Genomic DNA, 21,984 nt, shown 5'->3' with positions numbered 1-21,984 from the left:
CTTACATACAGACACTTACATAGTCACTTACATACAGACACTTACATACTGACACAAACAGACACTGAGACACTTACATACAGACACTTACATACAAACACTTACATACAGACACTTACATACAGACACTTACATACAGACACTTACATACACACACTTAGACACTTACATACAGACACTTACATACAGACTCTTACATAAAGACACTTACATACAGACACTTAGACACTTACATACAGACACTTACATACAGTCTCTTACATAAAGACACTTACATACAGACAATTACATACAGACACTTACATACAGACACTAAGACACTTACATACAGACACTTACATACAGACACTTACATACAGACACTTACATACAGACACTGAGACACTTACATAGACACTTACATACAGACGCTTACATACACTTACATACAGACACTGAGACATTTACATACAGACACTTACATACAGACACTTACATACAGACACTGAGACACTTACATACAGACACTTACATACAGCCACTTACATACAGACACTTACATACAGACACTGAGACACTTACATACAGACACTTACATACAGACACTGAGACACTTACATACAGACACTGAGACACTTACATACAGACACTTACATAAAGACACTGAGACACTTACATAGACACTTACATACAGATGCTTACATACAGACACTTACATACAGACACTGAGACACTTACATACAGACACTTACATACAGACACTTACATACAGACACTGAGACACTTACATACAGATGCTTACATACATACACTTATATACAGACACTGAGACACTTACATACAGACACTTACATACAGACACTTACATACAGACACTTACATAAAGACATTTACATACAGATACTGAGACACTTACATACAGACACTTACATACAGACACTTACATACAGACACTTACATACAAACACTTACATACAGGCACTTACATACAGACACTTACATAGACACTTACATACAGACACTTACATACTGACACAAACAGACACTGAGACACTTACATACAGACACTTACATACAAACACTTACATACAGACACTTACATACAGACACTTACATACAGACACTTACATACAGACCCTTACATACACACTCTTAGACACTTACATAGAGACACTTACATACAGACTCTTACATAAAGACACTTACATACAGACACTTAGACACTTACATACAGACACTTACATACAGACTCTTACATAAAGACACTTACACACAGACAATTACATACAGACACTTACATACAGACACTAAGACACTTACATACAGACACTTACATACAGACACTTACATACAGACACTGAGACACTTACATAGACACTGACATACAGACGCTTACATACACTTACATACAGACACTGAGACATTTACATACAGACACTTACATACAGACACTTACATACAGACACTTACATACAGACACTGAGACACTTACATACAGACACTTACATACAGACACTGAGACACTTACATACAGACACTTATATACAGACACTGAGGCACTTACATACAGACACTTACATACAGGCACTTACAAACAGGCACTTACATACAGACACTTACAAACATACACTTACATACAGAAACTTACATGCAGACACTTACATACAGATACTTACATATAGACACTTACAGACACCTACATACAGCCACTTACATACAGACACTTACATACAGACACTCACATACAGACACTTACATACAGACACATACAGACACTTACATACAGACACTTACATACAGACACTAAGACACTTACATACAGACACTTACACACAGACATTTACATACAGATACTTGCATACAGACACTTACATACAGACACTTACATGCAGACACTGAGACACTTACATACAGACACTTACATACAGAAACTTACATACAGACACTGAGATACTTACATACACACACTTACATACAGACACTTACATACAGGCACTTACATACAGACACTTACATAGACACTTACATACAGACACTGAGACATTTACATACAGACACTTACATACAGACACTTACATACAGACACTTACATACAGACACTGAGACACTAACATACAGACACTTACATACAGACACTGAGACACTTACATACAGACACTTACATACAGCCACCTACATACAGACACTTACATACAGACACTGAGACACTTACATACAGACACTTACATACAGACACTGAGACACTTACATACAGACACTGAGACACTTACATACAGACACTTACATAAAGACACTGAGACACTTACATAAACACTTACATACAGACGCTTACATACAGACACTTACATACAGACACTGAGACACTTACATACAGACACTTACATACAGACACTTACATACAGACACTGAGACACTTACATACAGATGCTTACATACATACACTTATATACAGACACTGAGACACTTACATACAGACACTTACATACTAACACTTACATACAGACACTGAGACACTTACATACAGATGCTTACATACATACACTTATATACAGACACTGAGACACTTACATACAGACACTTACATACTAACACTTACATAAAGACATTTACATACAGATACTGAGACACTTACATACAGACACTTACATACAGACACTTACATACAGACACTTACATACAGACACTTACATACAGGCACTTACATACAGACACTTACATAGACACTTACATACAGACACTTACATACTGACACAAACAGACACTTAGACACTTACATACAGACACTTACATACAAACACTTACATACAGATACTTACATACAGACACTTACATACAGACCCTTACATACACACACTTAGACACTTACATAGAGACACTTACATACAGACTCTTACATAAAGACACTTACATACAGACACTTAGACACTTACATACAGACACTTACATACAGACACTTACATACAGACACTGAGACACTTACATACAGACACTTACATACAGACACTGAGACACTTACATAGAGACACTACTTACAGACACTTACATACAGGAGCTTACATACAGACACTTACATACAGACACTGAGACACTTACATACAGACACTTACATACAGACACTGAGGCACTTACATACAGACACTTACATACAGGCACTTACATACAGACACTGAGACACTTACATACAGACACTTACATACAGACACTGAGACACTTACATAGAGACACTACTTACAGACACTTACATACAGAAGCTTACATACAGACACTTACATACAGACACTGAGACACTTACATACAGACACTTACATACAGACACTGAGGCACTTACATACAGACACTTACATACAGGCACTTACAAACAGGCACTTACATACAGACACTTACATACAGACACTTACAAACATACACTTACATACAGAAACTTACATACAGACACTTACATACAGATACTTACAGATAGACACTTACAGACACTTACATACAGCCACTTACATACAGACACTTACATACAGACACTTACATACAGGCACTTACATACAGACACTGAGACACTTACATATAGACACTTACATACAGACACTGAGACACTTACATAGAGACACTACTTACAGACACTTACATACAGAAGCTTACATACAGACACTTACATACAGACACTGAGACACGTACATACAGACACTTACATACAGACACTGAGGCACTTACATACAGACACTTACATACTGGCACTTACAAACAGGCACTTACATACAGACACTTACATACAGACACTTACAAACATACACTTACATACAGAAACTTACATACAGACACTTACATACAGATACTTACATATAGACACTTACAGACACTTACATACAGCCACTTACATACAGACACTTACATACAGACACTTACATACAGACACTTACATACAGACACATACAGACACTTACATACAGACACTTACATACAGACACTAAGACACTTACATACAGACACTTACACACAGCCATTTACATACAGATACTTACATACAGACACTTACATACAGACACTTACATGCAGACACTGAGACACTTACATACAGACACTTACATACAGAAACTTACATACAGATACTGAGACACTTACATACAGACACTTACATACTAACACTTACATAAAGACATTTACATACAGATACTGAGACACTTACATACAGACACTTACATACAGACACTTACATACAGACACTTACATACAGACACTTACATACAGGCACTTACATACAGACACTTACATAGACACTTACATACAGACACTTACATACTGACACAAACAGACACTTAGAGACTTACATACAGACACTTACATACAAACACTTACATACAGACACTTACATACAGACACTTACATACAGACACCTACATACAGACCCTTACATACACACACTTAGACACTTACATAGAGACACTTACATACAGACTCTTACATAAAGACACTTACATACAGACACTTAGACACTTACATACAGACACTTACATACAGACACTTACATACAGACACTGAGACACTTACATACAGACACTCACATACAGACACTGAGACACTTACATAGAGACACTACTTACAGACACTTACATACAGAAGCTTACATACAGACACTTACATACAGACACTAAGACACTTACATACAGACACTTACATACAGACACTGAGGCACTTACATACAGACACTTACATACAGGCACTTACATACAGACACTGAGACACTTACATACAGACACTTACATACAGACACTGAGACACTTACATAGAGACACTACTTACAGACACTTACATACAGAAGCTTACATACAGACACTTACATACAGACACTGAGACACTTACATACAGACACTTACATACAGACACTGAGGCACTTACATACAGACACTTACATACAGGCACTTACAAACAGGCACTTACATACAGACACTTACATACAGACACTTACAAACATACACTTACATACAGAAACTTACATACAGACACTTACATACAGATACTTACATATAGACACTTACAGACACTTACATACAGCCACTTACATACAACAACAACAACCGCCATTCGCCACTAAGTGGCGGTGACGTCACCACGACGCTTGTGCCAGGCTATGTGCACCCTGAGGCCACGTGAAGTGTCGAACGCCCGCTGGCAGGAGGTCACGGGGCAGACCCAGGTGCCACGGGTCGACTGACTGAGATGACTGGCTGATGCACCACCTGTGCCCCCTACTGTGCCAACCTGCTGTGCTTTAGCCACCCGGCGCTCCGCTCGCTGTTGTGAGCGTCGCTCCTCCGCCCTCCATTGTTGTTGGAGGGCGACTGCCTCCAACTGCCCAGTAGCATCCTTCACGAGCCTCCTCCACAGAGGCCGATCTTGACACCGCTGGTACCAGTCATCGGCAAGTCCACTCAGCTCCACGTCCTCCTGTACCACATCACTCCATCTCTTCTCTAGCCCGTGCCGCGCCCGCTTAGCCCCCTCAATCCGGCCAAACAAAAGCTGTTTCGGCATGCGGTGGCTGGGCATGCGGGCTACATGACCCAGCCATCGCAGCCTTGCCTGCCGGAGGAGCTCACCGATGGGACCCTGCCCAGATCTTTCAAGGATTTGTGAGCTCCTCACACAATCCAGTCTGGTTAAACCCAGGATGGATCGTAGGCAGGTCAGCCTAAATGTTTCTAACCGGCGAAGATGTTCCATTAGGGGGGTCCACGTTTCGCAAGCGTAGAGAAGGGAGGGAATGACCGTGGCCGAGAAGACCTGAAGCTTAGTGCGGAGCGACAGACCAGGTAGCTTCCACACAGCGTTACGCAACCGATGAAAAGATATTGCCGCTCGACTGATTCGGAGTGAGACCTCTGCTGTTAAACTGGAGCCAGTCATAAGCACACTGCCCAGGTATGGGAAACTCTCCACTCTCTCCACAACTGCCCCATCACCGATTGGGAGTTGTGGGGGTGGAGTGTCCGATGGTACAAAATACCCAGGCAGGTGCTTAGTTTTGGTGGGGCTGATGGTAAGGCCCCACCTCTTAGTGGCACGCTCCAGTCTCAGCAGCAGCGTCTCCAACTCCTCCTCTGACTGAGCCGCTATTACCAAGTCATCAGCATACATAACGTGGTTGAGCAATAGGGAGCCATCCCTTGACCGCACCCGGGCATCGATTAGCCTCCCATTATATCTGTACCATATGGAGATTCCCCCGGTACAGCTATTGAAGGCTTCACGAACTACGTGGTCAAAATAGATGTTAAATAATGTGGGAGCCAGAGGACATCCCTGTCGCACCCCAAGGTGTACAGGGAATGGCTCTGACTCCCGGCCACGTAGTTTTACCCGGGCCCGCTCACCATCATGAAGGTCCTTAATGATCGTGAGCAGAGGGTCAGGTACTCCAAAAGCACGAAGAACGACCCAGAGCCCAGGCCTACTGATGGTATCATAGGCCTTGACCAGGTCAATAAAGCAGAGATGTAGGTCTTGTTGGAATTCCCTACACCTCTGCTGTAGCAGACGGACAGAAAATATGGCATCTGTGCAGGACCGCCCTTTCCTGAAACCGCATTGGGGCTCCGCAAGCCTCTCCTCAGCGTGCCTGGCAAGGCGATGCTGAATAATCCTTGCCAGGACCTTTCCCGGCACACTGAGGAGTGAGATGCCCCTGTAGTTGTTACAGTCTGTGCGGTCCCCCTTCTTAAAAAGGGGGACCACCAGGGCATCCTTCCAATCCTGCGGAACCCGTCCAGTGGTCCAGACTGTTGTTATGATGTCATATAGGGCAGTCTGTGCACAAACGCCACCCTCCCTCAGCATTTCGCTTGGGAGATCATCTCTGCCCGCTGCCTTTCCTGGTCTCAGACTCCGGATCGCCTTCAATACTTCCTCAGCAGATGGCACCTCAGCCAGCCACTCACAGGGGGTGACTTCATCCAATATTTGAGGCACCGCAGCCTCAGCAGGGTCATCCTCACTTTGTGCCACGATGTTTTCCTGGCTGTGGGATTTTCCCTCCCCCAGGACCTCACAGAAATGCTCAGCAAATCTGCGAACCTGTTCCTGGGGGTCGGAAATTGGATCACCGTTTTTTCCCCTAATGATGGTAATAGGTGTGGCGCTGCAGGTTACTTTTTTGATGGAGTTAAATAGCGATTTGTGATCACGGGCCACTGAGGCAGACTCCATCTCCTCAGCAACCCGCGACCACCACCCATCCTTGCAGCGCCTCACGGCTCTCCGAACCTCCGAGCGAAGGCTGCGGTAAGCCTCCTCATTCTCTGACGTGGGATTCTGTAGCCGATGACAGTGGGCCTGTCGCTTTTTCTCAACCATCCTGAACAACTCCTCTGTCATCCAGGGTGTCTGGGGAGGTCTGGACCGCGTACCCAAAGCAGCCATTGCAGCTGCATGAGTCACAGTCCTAAACCTCGCCCATTTACCCTCGACATCAGGAGGAGTCGGGGACGATGCCAATCCCAGCCGCAAGCGATGATGAAATTCTCGCTTGCAACTTTCATCAGATAACTGAGACCAGGCCACTTTAGGTTGGAATGGGGTCCTGGGTGTACACCCACCACCGGAGTGGAAGAATGGCATGCGCATCTTACAGATGACTAGTCGATGGTCAGAGGGCAGATCAGCTCCACGGTAGGTCCTGGTGTCAAGGACATGGGCTCGCATTCGCTGGTCCGTCACTATGTAGTCCAGCAGATGTTCTTGCTTGGACCCGGCATGCATCCATGATGTTGTGTGGATGCGCCGATGCCGGAACAGCGTGTTGGTAATTACAAGCCCATGGGCTGCACAAAAATCTAGCAGCCTCCTACCGTTGTTATTGAGCTGATCTGGCCCATGCCCTCCAATCACTCCAGACCAGGTGCCAGTATCATGACCAACTCGGGCATTGAAGTCACCCAACATGATGACTCTATCCCGAGGGGCCACTTTAGCCAGCACCTGTGACAGGAGGTCATAGAAGGCATCTGACTCATCGGCTTTGCCTGCATCCCTCCACGGATGTTCATCTTCGGTGGGGGCATAAGTAACCACGACCACCATTCCTCGCCTCCGGTTGATGGGAAGGCGAGCCCAAAGTAGCCTGGGGCTTACAGCTTCCCACACCTCACCGCCACGCTCCCACGCCCCCTTCATTCTTTTATTCAATACAGACACTTACATACAGACACTTACATACAGGCACTTACATACAGACACTGAGACACTTACATATAGACACTTACATACAGACACTGAGACACTTACATAGAGACACTACTTACAGACACTTACATACAGAAGCTTACATACAGACACTTACATACAGACACTGAGACACGTACATACAGACACTTACATACAGACACTGAGGCACTTACATACAGACACTTACATACAGGCACTTACAAACAGGCACTTACATACAGACACTTACATACAGACACTTACAAACATACACTTACATACAGAAACTTACATACAGACACTTACATACAGATACTTACATATAGACACTTACAGACACTTACATACAGCCACTTACATACAGACACTTACATACAGACACTTACATACAGACACTTACATACAGACACATACAGACACTTACATACAGACACTTACATACAGACACTAAGACACTTACATACAGACACTTACACACAGCCATTTACATACAGATACTTACATACAGACACTTACATACAGACACTTACATGCAGACACTGAGACACTTACATACAGACACTTACATACAGACACTGAGACACTTACATACAGACACTTACATACAGACACTTACATACAGACACTTAACATACAGACACTGAGACACTTACATACAGACACTTACATACAGACACTTACATACAGACACTGAGACACTTACATACAGACACTTACATACAGACACTTACATACAGACACTGAGATATTCACATACAGACACTTACATACAAACACTTACATACTGACACAAACAGACACTGAGACACTTACATACAGACACTTACATACAGACACTTACTTAGACACTTACTTACAGACACTGAGACACTTAAATACAGACACTTACATACAGACACTTACAAACACACACTGACATACAGACACTGAGACTTACATACAGACACTTACATACAGACACTTACATACAGACACTTACATAAAGACATTTACATACAGATTTTGAGACACTTACATACAGACACTTACATACAGACACTTACATACACACACTTACATACAGACACTTACATACAGACACTTACATACAGGCACTTACATACAGACACTTACATAGACACTTACATACAGACACTTACATACTGACACAAACAGACACTGAGACACATTGTGCAACAGATGGCAAATATTTCCTCCCCACTTTTGCACGCGGCGACCAATCAGATCGCGGGAGGACGCTACCATTTTTAATGCCCTACACGCTGAGCAGCGCGCGCCCATGTGCGTGTGAGTGTTTAGTTTTGTTTTAATTACTTTAATCATTAAAGTTCGCGAGTGTCAAGGTAAGCTAAGTTGACTTTTTTTAAAAAGCATTTTCTCAAGAGAACCGTTGTTGCTGCTGCGGCTGTTGTTGTGAAAGGCCCGGTACACCCTGAGGCCTTGCCTAGACTAGGACAGCCTTGATGTCACGTGGGTCCACACTCTTTGCTTTCGGTAAAGTCACGGAGGTAGAATTTTTTATATATATTTATTATTTAATTTAATTACATTTTATTTTATACCTACGTTAAATTTGATTTAAAATTTTAATTAAGTTGATTTAAACTTGTTTTATATCTACGTATTTTTTAAATAAATGAATGAGTTCTTAATTTAAATTTATTTTATACCTACGTTAAATTTAATTGAAATTTGTAATAAATCAAAATTTATTTATTTTATTTCATAGCTACGTTAAATTAAGTTGAAATTTTTAATAAATTAAATTTATTTTATTTAAATTACATTTATTTAATACCTACGTTTAATTTAATTTTTAAAATAAATTACATTATTTAAATACATTTTATATTATACCTACGTTAAATAAACATTTTTATAAATTAGATTATTTTATTTAAATTAAATTTTTTATAAATTACATTTATTTTATACCTACGTTAAATTAAATTAAATGTTTTAATAAATCAAATTTATTTTATTTTATACCTACGTTAAATTAAATTTTTAACAAGTTGCCTCTCGACAACTTGTTAACTGCTCTGACTGCTACAAGCTAAGTGCGGCCTGGAAGCGTATTATTAAGTAATACATTTTACAATTACAATTCCTTATAGAGGAACCCCATACTAATGAACTGACTACGTATCTATATAATTAAAAGACCGCACGCAGATACCGCAAAAGCAGACCCCGTTGTCAATGATATAATTTCATGTACGTACAGCAGTTGCTGTACGTGCATCATTAAAATTACACCGATTGTAATACGTCACCAAAGACGACACAATTTTAATTTGACCCCCGGGTCTGATCGCGTTAACTGTGCAGGTGGCGGGTCGAGAGGTGACTTGCACGTGTGTGCAGCTTGTTGAATATTGACGTGCGATGACTTGTGGAGAGGAAGAATGATGATGATGGCGATGCAAGTCTTGAAGTCTGACGTTGTTCTCCGAGTCGTGTAGCCTACCCCGTGCGACTTTGGGGATTGCGTAATGTCATTTTAGTTTCCTCTGTGGAACTTTTTATTTTGTTGATTCTAACGATGTAACTGACGTAGGGCGGGCTTGGGAGCGGCGTTGACGATGTGTTTTGGCGTTGCACCAACCAGCACCTTTGCATTCAGAAGTTGGAGGTGCTTTGATTGTTACGGTGAGAGGTGGAATCGTCACCGCCATCGTCATGGGTTTAAGTGGGCACGGAGCCCGTCAAGGGAATGGGTAGGTAGAGGAATGGGGTTGGAGAGTATACACAACTTGCATTTCTAGTCATTTCAACAATTTATGGGCATGCGCATCATTAACAGTGTCCTGATTGATGAGCAAAACAAAATCGCAATTTAATCGTGAATCTATTGTCATAAATGAGTCCAAAATATCAATAGTCATGCTCAAAACCGCATTCCTATTGTTATAAAAATAATTGTACCCCCCATTCATGATGACAATTCCAATGTGGTCATTATGATGCTCAGAATTACACTTATATTCTCAGAATCATGAACATTTATTAAAACAGCAGTGTGCTCAAAATGCTCATTTAACAATTGCAACATGTACACAATCAATTCCAACATTCTAATCAAAGTAAGTCCTATGTATCGTGGTGTTTTCATGCTTATCCATTATTGCGCGCCCCCCCCAAAAAATATACAAAAGTGTATTTTTATGTTTGCATGGTGTACAGTCTGGAAATTACTCACATGGCAAATTTCAAGCTTGGTGCGTGTCGGGAAGTACGCTAAACATTTTGAACAGACATAGATTCACAACTTTGCCTTTGATATATGGAGATTAGTAATAAATTGTTAATTTAACTACTTTCATGTTGACGGATTGGAAATAGGAATAGCACTGGCTCACCACGGGGCTTATCGCGTGGTATCTGGGCACTTTATTTGAAACGTAAACCCCACAGTTTGTGGGTACAATTCCTCGCAAGTTGCGTCCACAGAGACAGACAGACAGACAATGACGTTTCTAGGTAAGAGTAAGAAATGAATCTACGTGTCGAGGAGAGACGAGAGAGCCAAGAGGTCACCTCGGGAGACGGGGCGGCGCGTCAACCTTAGTCACGTGACTGAAGGAGTGTGGGCGTGCCGTGCGTACGTGTGTGTACTGTGTGTGTGTACCGTGAGTGTGTGTGTACCGTGTGTGTACTGTGCGTGTGTGTGTACCGTGTGTCTGTGTACCGTGTGTGTGTACTGTGCGTGTGTGTACTGTGTGTGTGTGTACCGTGCGTGTGTGTAGTGTGTGTGTGTGTACTGTGTGTGTACTGTGTGTGTGTAACGTGTGTGTGTGTAACGTGTGTGTGTGTAACGTGTGGTGGTAGTCTAGCGGTTAGTGCACTGTACTACGAACATAACGACCCGAGTTTGATTCCCGCTCACAGCCAACACCCAGTGACGATTATTTGAACCGGTTCTGGGCCTCCCCTAGGTCGACTCAGCCTCAAATGTGTGTGTGTGTACGTACACTACACACACAGACAGTGTGTACGTACACACAATAATATCCACGTTGTTGTTGCTGAGTTCACGCACCCAAGGGAGGGGGCAATGGAAAATGAATCTAAATCAACTTAAACTCCATCCCCGCTCTGTGACGTCACCACTCAGCATGACCTCATCGGCATGAAGTGCCAGCGGGAGGTGGACCTCGCTAGTGACGTCATGTCACCAAGTTATTCACCCGTCCATCGCGCTCCTGAACGTGACGTCACCTCCGCTGGGGTCACTGTTGATATCGTTCCAGTGCCAATCCTTATTTGGGCAAAGCTACGCCCAGTGACGGCGGTTCATTAACATAATGTATCCGTTGAAGCCGTCGGGTTAAGCAGCCACGCCCTATCCCTCGACATATGGCCAGTTAACATTAACATAATTTATTCAGTTCCAGAGCCGCTCAATATGGGAGGGGCGTGTTTCTTACCCGGAAGTGACGTCACGTTACCTGCTTACCCGCGTGACGTCGCGAGGTAATAGGAGGCTGCCGATCCACGCTTGCACTGAAATCCGAGGTGAGAAATTCTCATGGTGGTTGTGGTGGTTGTTGTTTACCAAGGTAGAGCCTCTCTCTCTCTCTCAGGGATGTCAGTTGAGTAGCAGCGAGCATGGGAATCGATGTCCAGGTTGGAACTTTACAACGCGGGGCCTAGCCACGCGGGGCCTTGCCTCCTGCCCTCGCCTGATTGCGTTCACTTTAATTATCTCGCTTAAGTTTAATTTGTCTTCACCCGGCTCGCCACTTTGTAACTTTGTTTTATTGTAAATATTCACGCAGTTTTTATTTTCTTTTGTTAGCAGGCCAAGCCCGCTTGAGCTGCTATACCGCTCTTGTCATCAGAAGCGACCTGCCCACACCAACACAAGGTGAGGCTTTGTCAACGTGTGTGAATGTTTTGACTTAAAACTTTGGTGACTGCAGGAATTAATATTCTTGGTTCTTTCGGTAAAGTCACGTAGATAGAAAATTTAATGAAAATAACAATAAAAATAAATGTAAATAAAGCAAAAAACTCACGTCGTTTTGATCGCAACACAATTGGTCTTTATTTAATGTAATTGTATTATCAATTATTGTTATTTTCTATCTACATAACTTTACTGAAAGAAACAAGAATACGTGTGTCAATGTCTATCGGTCAAAAACGCAATACGGAGAGACGCGCAAACTCCAAATATACAGCAGGCGTCAGGGTCGGAATCGAACCCACGACTTCCTGTATACCAGGTGAGGTAGTTAACATCTCACCACGGAGAGAGACATGCAAACTCCAGTTAGCCTCAGCTATGTTCGTTGATCCTCAATTAATTACTTGGTGGAGTGAGGAAGCATTCATGCCAAGCAGATGAAGGTGGCCAGGCGTGATTCTAGACACGCCACCGCCTGTTTACCCAGTGACAGTGTACAGTTTGTGTTTGCAGTAACGTCTATTAACTCTGTTGAACATGGAGGTTATAGCGTAACAATATTCATAATAAAGGTTTTTGGGTTAGATCGCGTTTATTTATAAATGTGTCGTAACCCTCCACCACCCGACATGGCCAATCAGCAAAAAAAGTGTCACGTTGACAAAAGACAAATAATTCACTACTTCAGCCCCCCGGTGTGTTGAAGAGTGAATCCACATTTACAGTTTGAGTACGACGTTTCGCTGGTAAATACATCCAGCATCATCGGGCAATTCGCCAGAATGGTAAAGCCCTCGCTTGCTCCCGGTTTTATATAGAGCAGCAGGGTGACGTCATCACTTAACTCATATCAGGTGCAGTGATTAGAGACGGAGGGGGGGGTATTGTAATTATATAATCGATTAGTAATCAGTCATTGGTTATGATTAGTAATGAGTTGTAGATTAGTAATTCTTTAAATCAAAATGTAATGTGTATTATTTAATAATACGCTTCCAGGCCGCACTAAGCCTGTAGCTGTCAGAGCGATTAAAGTTATTCTTGTTCCTCTCAATTTCAATGGATTCGCAGGGAGGCCGCGGTTGGACCGCGTGCGGCGCGGAAGAGACACTTCGACTTTTGGTGGCAGGGCGTGGGCAGGAGGGGGAGCAGCAGGAGGGGCGGAGGAGGAGGCGGAGCGAGAGGAGGAGGAGGGGAAGAGGAGGCCGAGGCGGCGATGAAGGCGGAGGAGGAAGAGGAGGAGCTTTTGGCCGGGCGGTCGCCGCTAAGCAAGCGGCGGGAGGCGGCGGAGGCGGATTGCCCGGTGGGACCGAATCCCGATCCCTGCCCGGGCTCCTCTACCTGCCGCGCTCCTCCGTCTCCTCCGTCGCCACCGGCTCCTCCTCCGCCTCCTCCGTCTCCTCTGTCTCCTCCATCGCCGCCGGCGGCGGTCGCGGGCAAGCGGCGCTCGGCCCCGCGTGGGGTGACGTTCCACTTCTGCTCGCTGATGCCGCGGCCGCTGGCTGAGCCGCCGCCGCCGCCCACCGGGAGGTGCCGGGGTCGCGCCCTGGAGAAGCAGCGGCAGCGACGGAGACAAATTCAGCAACAATACCGGCAGCAGAGAGCGTCGTCATCGTCGTCCAGCTGTTGGTCGTTCTCGGACGCATCGTCGTCATCGTCTTCATCGCCGGAGGAGGTGGTGGAGGGTGACGAGGCGAAGGAGCGGAGGGGCGAGGAGGAGGAGGGGGAGGTGGTGGTGGAGGGTGATGAGGTGAAGTAGCGGAGGGACGAGGAGGAGGAGGAGGTGGTGGAGGGTGACGAGGTGAAGGAGCGGAGAGATGACGAGGAGGAGGGGGAGGTGGTGGTGGAGGGTGACGAGGTGAAGGAGCGGAGGGGCAAGGAGGAGAAGGAGGTGGTGGTGGAGGGTGACGAGGTGAAGGAGCGGAGGGACGACAAGGAGGAGGAGGTGGTGGAGTCTACAGGGGGCGTCCGCAGGCTGCTGCTGAAGTTTCGCGCCAGCCGCCTGCAGCCGAGCGTCGACAGAGCACGAGACGAGGAGGAGGTGGCGGACAACGAGGAGGAGGAGAACGAGGAGGAGGAGGAGGAGAGGAAGACGAGGAGGAGGAGGAGGAAGAAGAGGACGAGGAGGAGGAGGAGGGGACTACGGAGATCACGCAGTGCAGCCGATGATGGCGACTGTAAGTCGGGCGACGAGGAAGAGGTGGAGAAGAGGGTGGCGAGTCTCAAGAGGGTGGAGGAGTGCTGGATTCTCAAGCAGATAGACGACATCATGGCTGAGATACCCCAGCTGGAGGGGAGATGCAGGGTGAGGAGGAGGAGATGAGGTGTAGGGTGGTGAGGAGGGGCTGGGTGGTGAGGTGTAGTGTGGTGAGGAGGGGCTGGGTGGTGAGGTGTAGGGTGGTGAGGAGGGGCTGGGTGGTGAGGTGTAGGGTGGTGAGGAGGGGCTGGGTGGTGAGGTGTAGGGTGGTGAGGAGGGGCTGGGTGGTGAGGTGTAGGGTGGTGAGGAGGGGCTGGGTGGTGAGGTGTAGGGTGGTGAGGAGGGGCTGGGTGGTGAGGTGTAGGGTGGTGAGGAGGAGGGTGAGGAGACTCCAGGGCAGCGGGTGAGGGCGTTGGGAGTGGTTCACTCGCTTGCTCGGACACTCAGTCACTCAGTTACTCAATCAGACACTCACTCAGTCACTCGCTCAGTCACTCAGACACTCAGTCACTCACTCAGTCACTCACTCAGACACTCACTCAGACACTCAGTCACTCAGACACTCAGTCACTCAGACACGTACTCAGACACTCAGTCACTCACTCAGACAGTCACTCAGTCACTCACTCATACACTCAGTCACTCAGACACACACTGACACACACACACTGACACACACACTGACAACAACAACCGCCATTCGCCACTAAGTGGCGGTGACGTCACCACGACGCTTGTGCCAGGCTATGCGCACCCTGAGGCCACGTGAAGTGTCGAACGCCCGCTGGCAGGAGGTCATGGGGCAGACCCAGGTGCCACGGGTCGACTGACTGAGATGACTGGCTGATGCACCACCTGTGCCCCCTACTGTGCCAACCTGCTGTGCTTTAGCCACCCGGCGGTCCGCTCGTTTTTCTGAGCGTCGCTCCTCCGCCCTCCGTTGTTGTTGGAGGGCGACTGCCTCCAACTGCCCAGTAGCATCCTTCACGAGCCTCCTCCACAGAGGCCGATCTTGACACCGCTGGTACCAGTCATCGGCAAGTCCACTCAGCTCCACGTCCTCCTGTACCACATCACTCCATCTCTTCTCTAGCCCGTGCCGCGCCCGCCTAGCCCCCTCAATTCGGCCGAATAAAAGCTGTTTCGGCATGCGGTGGCTGGGCATGCGGGCTACATGACCCAGCCATCGCAGCCTTGCCCGCCGGAGGAGCTCACTGATGGGACCTTGCCCAGATCTTTCAAGGATTTGTGAACTCACACAATCCAGTCTGGTTAAACCCAGGATGGATTGTAGGCAGGCCAGACTAAATGTTTCTAACTGGCGAAGATGTTCCATTAGGGGGGTCCACGTTTCGCAAGCGTAGAGAAGGGAGGGAATGACCGTGGCCAAGAAGACCTGAAGCTTAGTGCGGAGCGACAGACCAGGTAGCTTCCACACAGCGTTACGCAACCGATGAAAAGATATTGCCGCTCGACTGATTCGGAGTGAGACCTCTGCTGTTAAACTGGAGCCAGTCATACCCAGGCAGGTGCTTAGTTTTGGTGGGGCTGATGGTAAGGCCCCACCTCTTAGTGGCACGCTCCAGTCTCAGCAGCAGCATCTCCAACTCCTCCTCTGACTGAGCAGCTATTACCAAATCATCAGCATACATAACGTGGTTGAGCAATAGGGAGCCATCCCTTGACCGCACCTGGGCATCGATCAGCCTCCCATTATATCTGTACCATATGGAGATTCCCCCAGTACAGCTATTGAAGGCTTCACGAACTACGTGGTCAAAATAGATGTTAAATAATGTGGGAGCCAGAGTACATCTCTGTCGCACCCCAAGGTGTACAGGGAATGGCTCTGACTCCCAGCCACGTAGTTTTACCCGGGCCCGCTCACCATCATGAAGGTCCTTAATGATCGTGAGCAGAGGGTCAGGTACTCCAAAAGCACGAAGAACAACCCAGAGCCCAGGCCTACTGATGGTATCATAGGCCTTGACCAGGTCAATAAAGCAGAGAGTTAAACACACACTGACACACACACTGACACACACACTCAGACACACACTGACACACACACTGACACATACACTGACACACACACCATGATACACACACTGACTGGAGGAGGTGGAGTGTGGTCAACACATCTACGCCTGAAACATTTTAGAAAGAAGTGGAGAATACGGAACAACCCACCTGTTGTCCATTTCGATTTCTGCGTTGCCTCTAATCTTCAGTCTTGCTGTGTATCCACCGTCTGCTGGAGCTCACCTTCTATAGCGAGGATATCCATCATCTCCAGTTTGTGTGTCTTTAATAAATTGTCTCGGATATTTCTTGCTGCTCTCTATGTCCCCTTCATACATGCTGCTGCATTGACATTAAGGTTTCCGCATGGTCCATGAATCATATTTGCGGTCACTACTGCAAACAGATTTTGGGTCTTCCTCTGGATTTGGAAACTCGGCAGATATAACATCGATTTGGATTGGATGATTTTTTTCTTTCAGCCGGATTAAAATATGAGCGTGGGCAAGTCATCTACATCATTAGACCTCCTTTGCCAGTACCAAAATATAAATACAACAAAACTGAAACCTTTTTACAAAGATTCATGTCTACTGCATTAACCACAATACCTGCAGTCAAAATGCAAACAAAACACACGCACTATGATAATATATGTGGCATTGTCCTTGAAACCGATTGGTCCACACCAAGGGACGGCTTTCTTGAGAGCCTCGACCCAATTGGTGCTCGACCAGAGGACGCCAAAAGGTTTCAGTTTTGTTGCCAGAAAAAAAGGGGAAACCCCTATGATGTGGAAGTCCTCGTTTCTGCCACTCAATTGAGTACATCCAGCATCTTGTTTCTCCAAAAAACACGACTCTCAGTGAATGCTCTCGATGAATTTGACTTTTGTCTGAACACCCTGGCTGTGAAGTCGTATCGACGGCTGGGTGTCTGGCCGAATGAAAGTTATTACTTTTTTTGTTTTATCTGAGGCCAAGTTGGATTACATGTAAAGGTAATAAATAAGTCGGGGACATCCATACGCTCGAACGTATGACATGGCACCTTGAGCATATTCGTGAATGCGTCTAGGGCTTCCTGTGAACGTAGCAGACACCTGGATGCTACAAGGGGGGGGGGGATGATGTAGCGCCATGTTGGGCTGTATGCGTATTACCACGGGAGCTGACCTGTAATAGCGGACATGCGTCAACAGGGGGTGGTGTACAGACCAGGTGGGACGAACAGGGCCCCCAGACCCCAAGAGGGGGGGGGGGGGCTGGGGGATGTTCCAGGGCCCCCTAGAGAGTTCCAGAAGGCTTGGCCAGGGGCGGAGAGACCCTGGAACGGGGATAAAAGCCGGACCCCTGAACGGGTTTGGCGGTCCTCGTCCACCTGAAGCTCTGAAGAAGACTCTTGAGCGCTACCCTGAAGACCCTGAAGACCCTGAAGCGAAGAGCCCAGTGACCCTGGCTAGGGTCGGGTTCAGACATAACCAGTGTAGGGTTAGCGCTAGAACCAGAGTAAGGGCACCGTAGTGTGGAGGGACTGCCTCCTGAGGTTATCGGCTGTGAGGGGTCGTCACCCCTCTGTGTTGTGGTTCCAGCGAACCGTCTCGCCTCATCTTGGGCCCACTGCACGTGTAACCTGTGATAATGAAACCTCTTGTTGCAAAAAATTAGCGGCGTGCGAAAGTGAAAGATGTTAACAAAGTAAAAATAAATTTTTATTTAAAGCTTTCGTGACTGCGAGGAATTCATATTCTTGGTTCTTTCGGTAAAGTCACCACCACGTAGAAGGGAAACAATAAAATAATAAAAATATAAAACAATAAAATTATCACGACGTTTCGACTGCAACACGAGCAATCATCATCAGGTGTGAAAACCACAGCAAGAAATTTTGAAAAAAAGTGGCGGGTTTTTTTTAACGTTAGCACCACAGAGAGCGATTTGACAGTTTATTTAGAAGGACTAGTCCATCTATGTTCGGAATAGAGGAGGGGGGAGACGAAAATAATGGAATGCGGTCTGAAAGCCACCGTAAGCGTGAACAACAATTAAGACCCGAAATGGTTTATCAAATCTTTCCAATGATTGCTAAGCCAGAATGCATCTTCCCGGTTGCAATTGTCTCTGTGTATATGTGGATAGCCTCATGAACGAATCTCTCATGGTAGCCAGATGGCTTACAAAGAACCTCTGTCTTGGAGAAGTCAATGTCATGTGAGCCTACTGAATTATAACAGTGATCTGCCACGGCTGAGGTGTTGGTCCTACCGTGTTTTAGGTCTGCATTCTGTTCACGAATGAGGTCCGAGACATGTCGTTTGGTTTCTCCAATGTAACTACTACCACAGAGGCAACTTAGTTTGTAGACGCCAGGGTACTGTATGTCCGGAATCACATCTTTTACAGACGGAACCAGATCACGGATTTTATGTAATGTGTTGAATCGGACCTGGATCTTGTGTTTACTCAAGATTTTGGAGATCTTTTTTGTGATCCCCGCAATGTAGGGCAAAGTGATGGTTTTGAAAGGCTCCTCAAGAGGGTCCTTCTTCATGGTTGGAGTGATAGCTTTGCGGATTGTAGTCGGAGTAACCATTAGCCTTAAGAGCGTGGTGTACGTGCTTGAGTTCACTGGCTACGTGTTCCTGGTCGGATATGTATTGGGCTCTATGGTGCAGAGTCTTGATGAGGGAATTCTGGGATGGATGGTGGTTGGAATCCGGTTTCAGGTAAACATCCGTATGGGTAGCTTTCCCGTAGACGGAGTGGCTCATTGAATCATCATTTTTTTTTACCAATTCCACTTTACAGTAAAATTGTAGACACGGCACAATATATATTTCTGAATCTTTATTTTTACCAACATTTAAAAAAATATTCTCCGTTAAGGCAAAATTCTGAAATATTGGATTTTTAACAAAGCCTTGTGAATTCACCTTGTATCTGAACAAGTTCAATTTATGCAAATATTTTTTTTCAAACGTATAAATAAAAAAGACATTGCTTACAAATATCAGCTCTATGTTTTCAAGTAAATTCATTTTGGGTAGTGAATAAATTATAGTCTAAATAAGCTACACATGACGAATTGTAGGCAATCATAGTTATAATCAAAGACATTTTTAAACAATCAGGTGGTCCCTGTAGTCGCCGTTAGAGACAAAATCTGCTTGAAAAGTTTATCAACATATACGAATACATTGATTCAAATAAGCAGAGTTAATTTCCTATTTATGGCATGCCAGTTATGTGTCAGTTTTCGATATTAACATCACCTTATAAAGAATAACATTTAAAATACGCACAGACAAGTATTCGTAATTATTGACAGGCATATGAACAAAATTTAATTACTGCAGTGAAATATACTGCATCAGGTTACATCGTATTAAGAAGCATTTTTAAAAATACGCACCGCCTGCTTAACAGTGTATGTACAACGTACTATTGTAGTGTCACTCAAAACGAGTAGGCCATTGCATGCTGGCGTCTGGGTCAAAATGTAGCAAATTATAAACATTAGCTACAAATAATAGATCACGGAGTTTAGATCGCAACACAAGCGATCGTCATCAGGTGAGACAACCACAGCAGCAAGAAGACAAAACTGCTGAAGTAGGCGCCTACTTCAGCGTCTTCTTTTTGCTGTGGTTGTCCCACCTGATGACGATTGCTTGTGTTGTGATCTAAACGCCGTGATCTGTTATGTTTCTACCCACGTGGTGACTTTACCGAAATAACTAGAGAGTGTGGATTCCCGCGGTCACAAAAGCTTCGAATCAAGATTGCCGACAAACTACACAACTGAGATGATGCACCAATCATCGCCCCCTACTGACAGGCTCTTGTCCACATGCAGGCCGGTGCAGGGCCACCACCTTGTGCCACACAGGGGCAGCTGCTACTTGGGGATGCTCTTCGAGCGTCTCAGACGAGATACGAAACTCCGAGTTGCCGAGGCGATTAAGCAAGCACCATGTAAAAGCAATTATCATTAGAACATCGTGAATGCTTGGGAGCTTATTGGCTCTCGCTCCTGGTCAGAGATCTACCCAACCCACAGGTCCACAAAGACTGGCCGCTCGCTCTTACTCTGCAGGTTGAACCTAGGAATTGAGTGTTCAACTTCACATACTTTTCATTAAAGGCCTGTGACAAAGGTGCATCTATTGTAGCGACATCGTCTCTGGCTTACACATCTACCGGGTCTCCACTTGACTTTGTATTGTCTAGGAAGTCCACCAACACCTCCACTTGCACAAACTGCTGGGAGTTGCCTCGCTCTGCCTCACAGTCAGAATTCTCCTCCTGCTTCACGTTGCCTCCATCGATGTGAAGGTCCCATTTTGGAGTTGAATCTTCATCTTCACATTTTACCTTCACTTCTTCGCTCTTCACCATCACTTCTTCACATTTCACCTTCACTTCTTCACTCTTCACCATCACTTCTTCACATTTCACCATCACTTCTTCGCTCTTCACCATCACTTCTTCACTCTTCACCATCACTTCTTCACTCTTCACCATCACTTCTTCGCTCTTCACCATCACTTCTTCACTCTTCACCATCACTTCTTCAATCTTCACCATCACTTCTTCACATTTTACCTCGATACCTTTAAAAGTGTCCAAGCTGGGATTTTCTTCCGGTTCGTGTTTCATGAGGGATGGTCTCATTGCGGCACTTT

At 45.4% G+C, this 21,984-nt stretch overlaps 1 protein-coding gene across 1 annotated transcript in view; it reads left to right on the top strand.

The window, feature by feature from the left end:
* Positions 1 to 12,503, top strand: part of LOC142910734 (uncharacterized) — a 159,608-nt gene extending 147,105 nt beyond the window's left edge. Inside the window, exon 3 of the mRNA XM_076060129.1 lies at positions 12,492 to 12,503. Coding sequence (XP_075916244.1) covers positions 12,492 to 12,503 — 12 coding nt within the window. The remainder of the gene's footprint in view (positions 1 to 12,491) is intronic.
* The last annotated feature ends 9,481 nt before the right edge of the window (positions 12,504 to 21,984 follow it).

Source organism: Petromyzon marinus, unplaced genomic scaffold, assembly GCF_048934315.1.
Source record: "Petromyzon marinus isolate PM22_M1 ecotype Great Lakes invasive population unplaced genomic scaffold, UKy_Petmar_22M1.pri1.0 PM_G_Scaffold_15, whole genome shotgun sequence".
Taxonomy (NCBI): domain Eukaryota; kingdom Metazoa; phylum Chordata; class Hyperoartia; order Petromyzontiformes; family Petromyzontidae; genus Petromyzon; species Petromyzon marinus.
The sequence above is the reverse complement of the archived record's forward strand: the minus strand, read 5'-3'. Positions and strand labels throughout refer to the sequence as shown.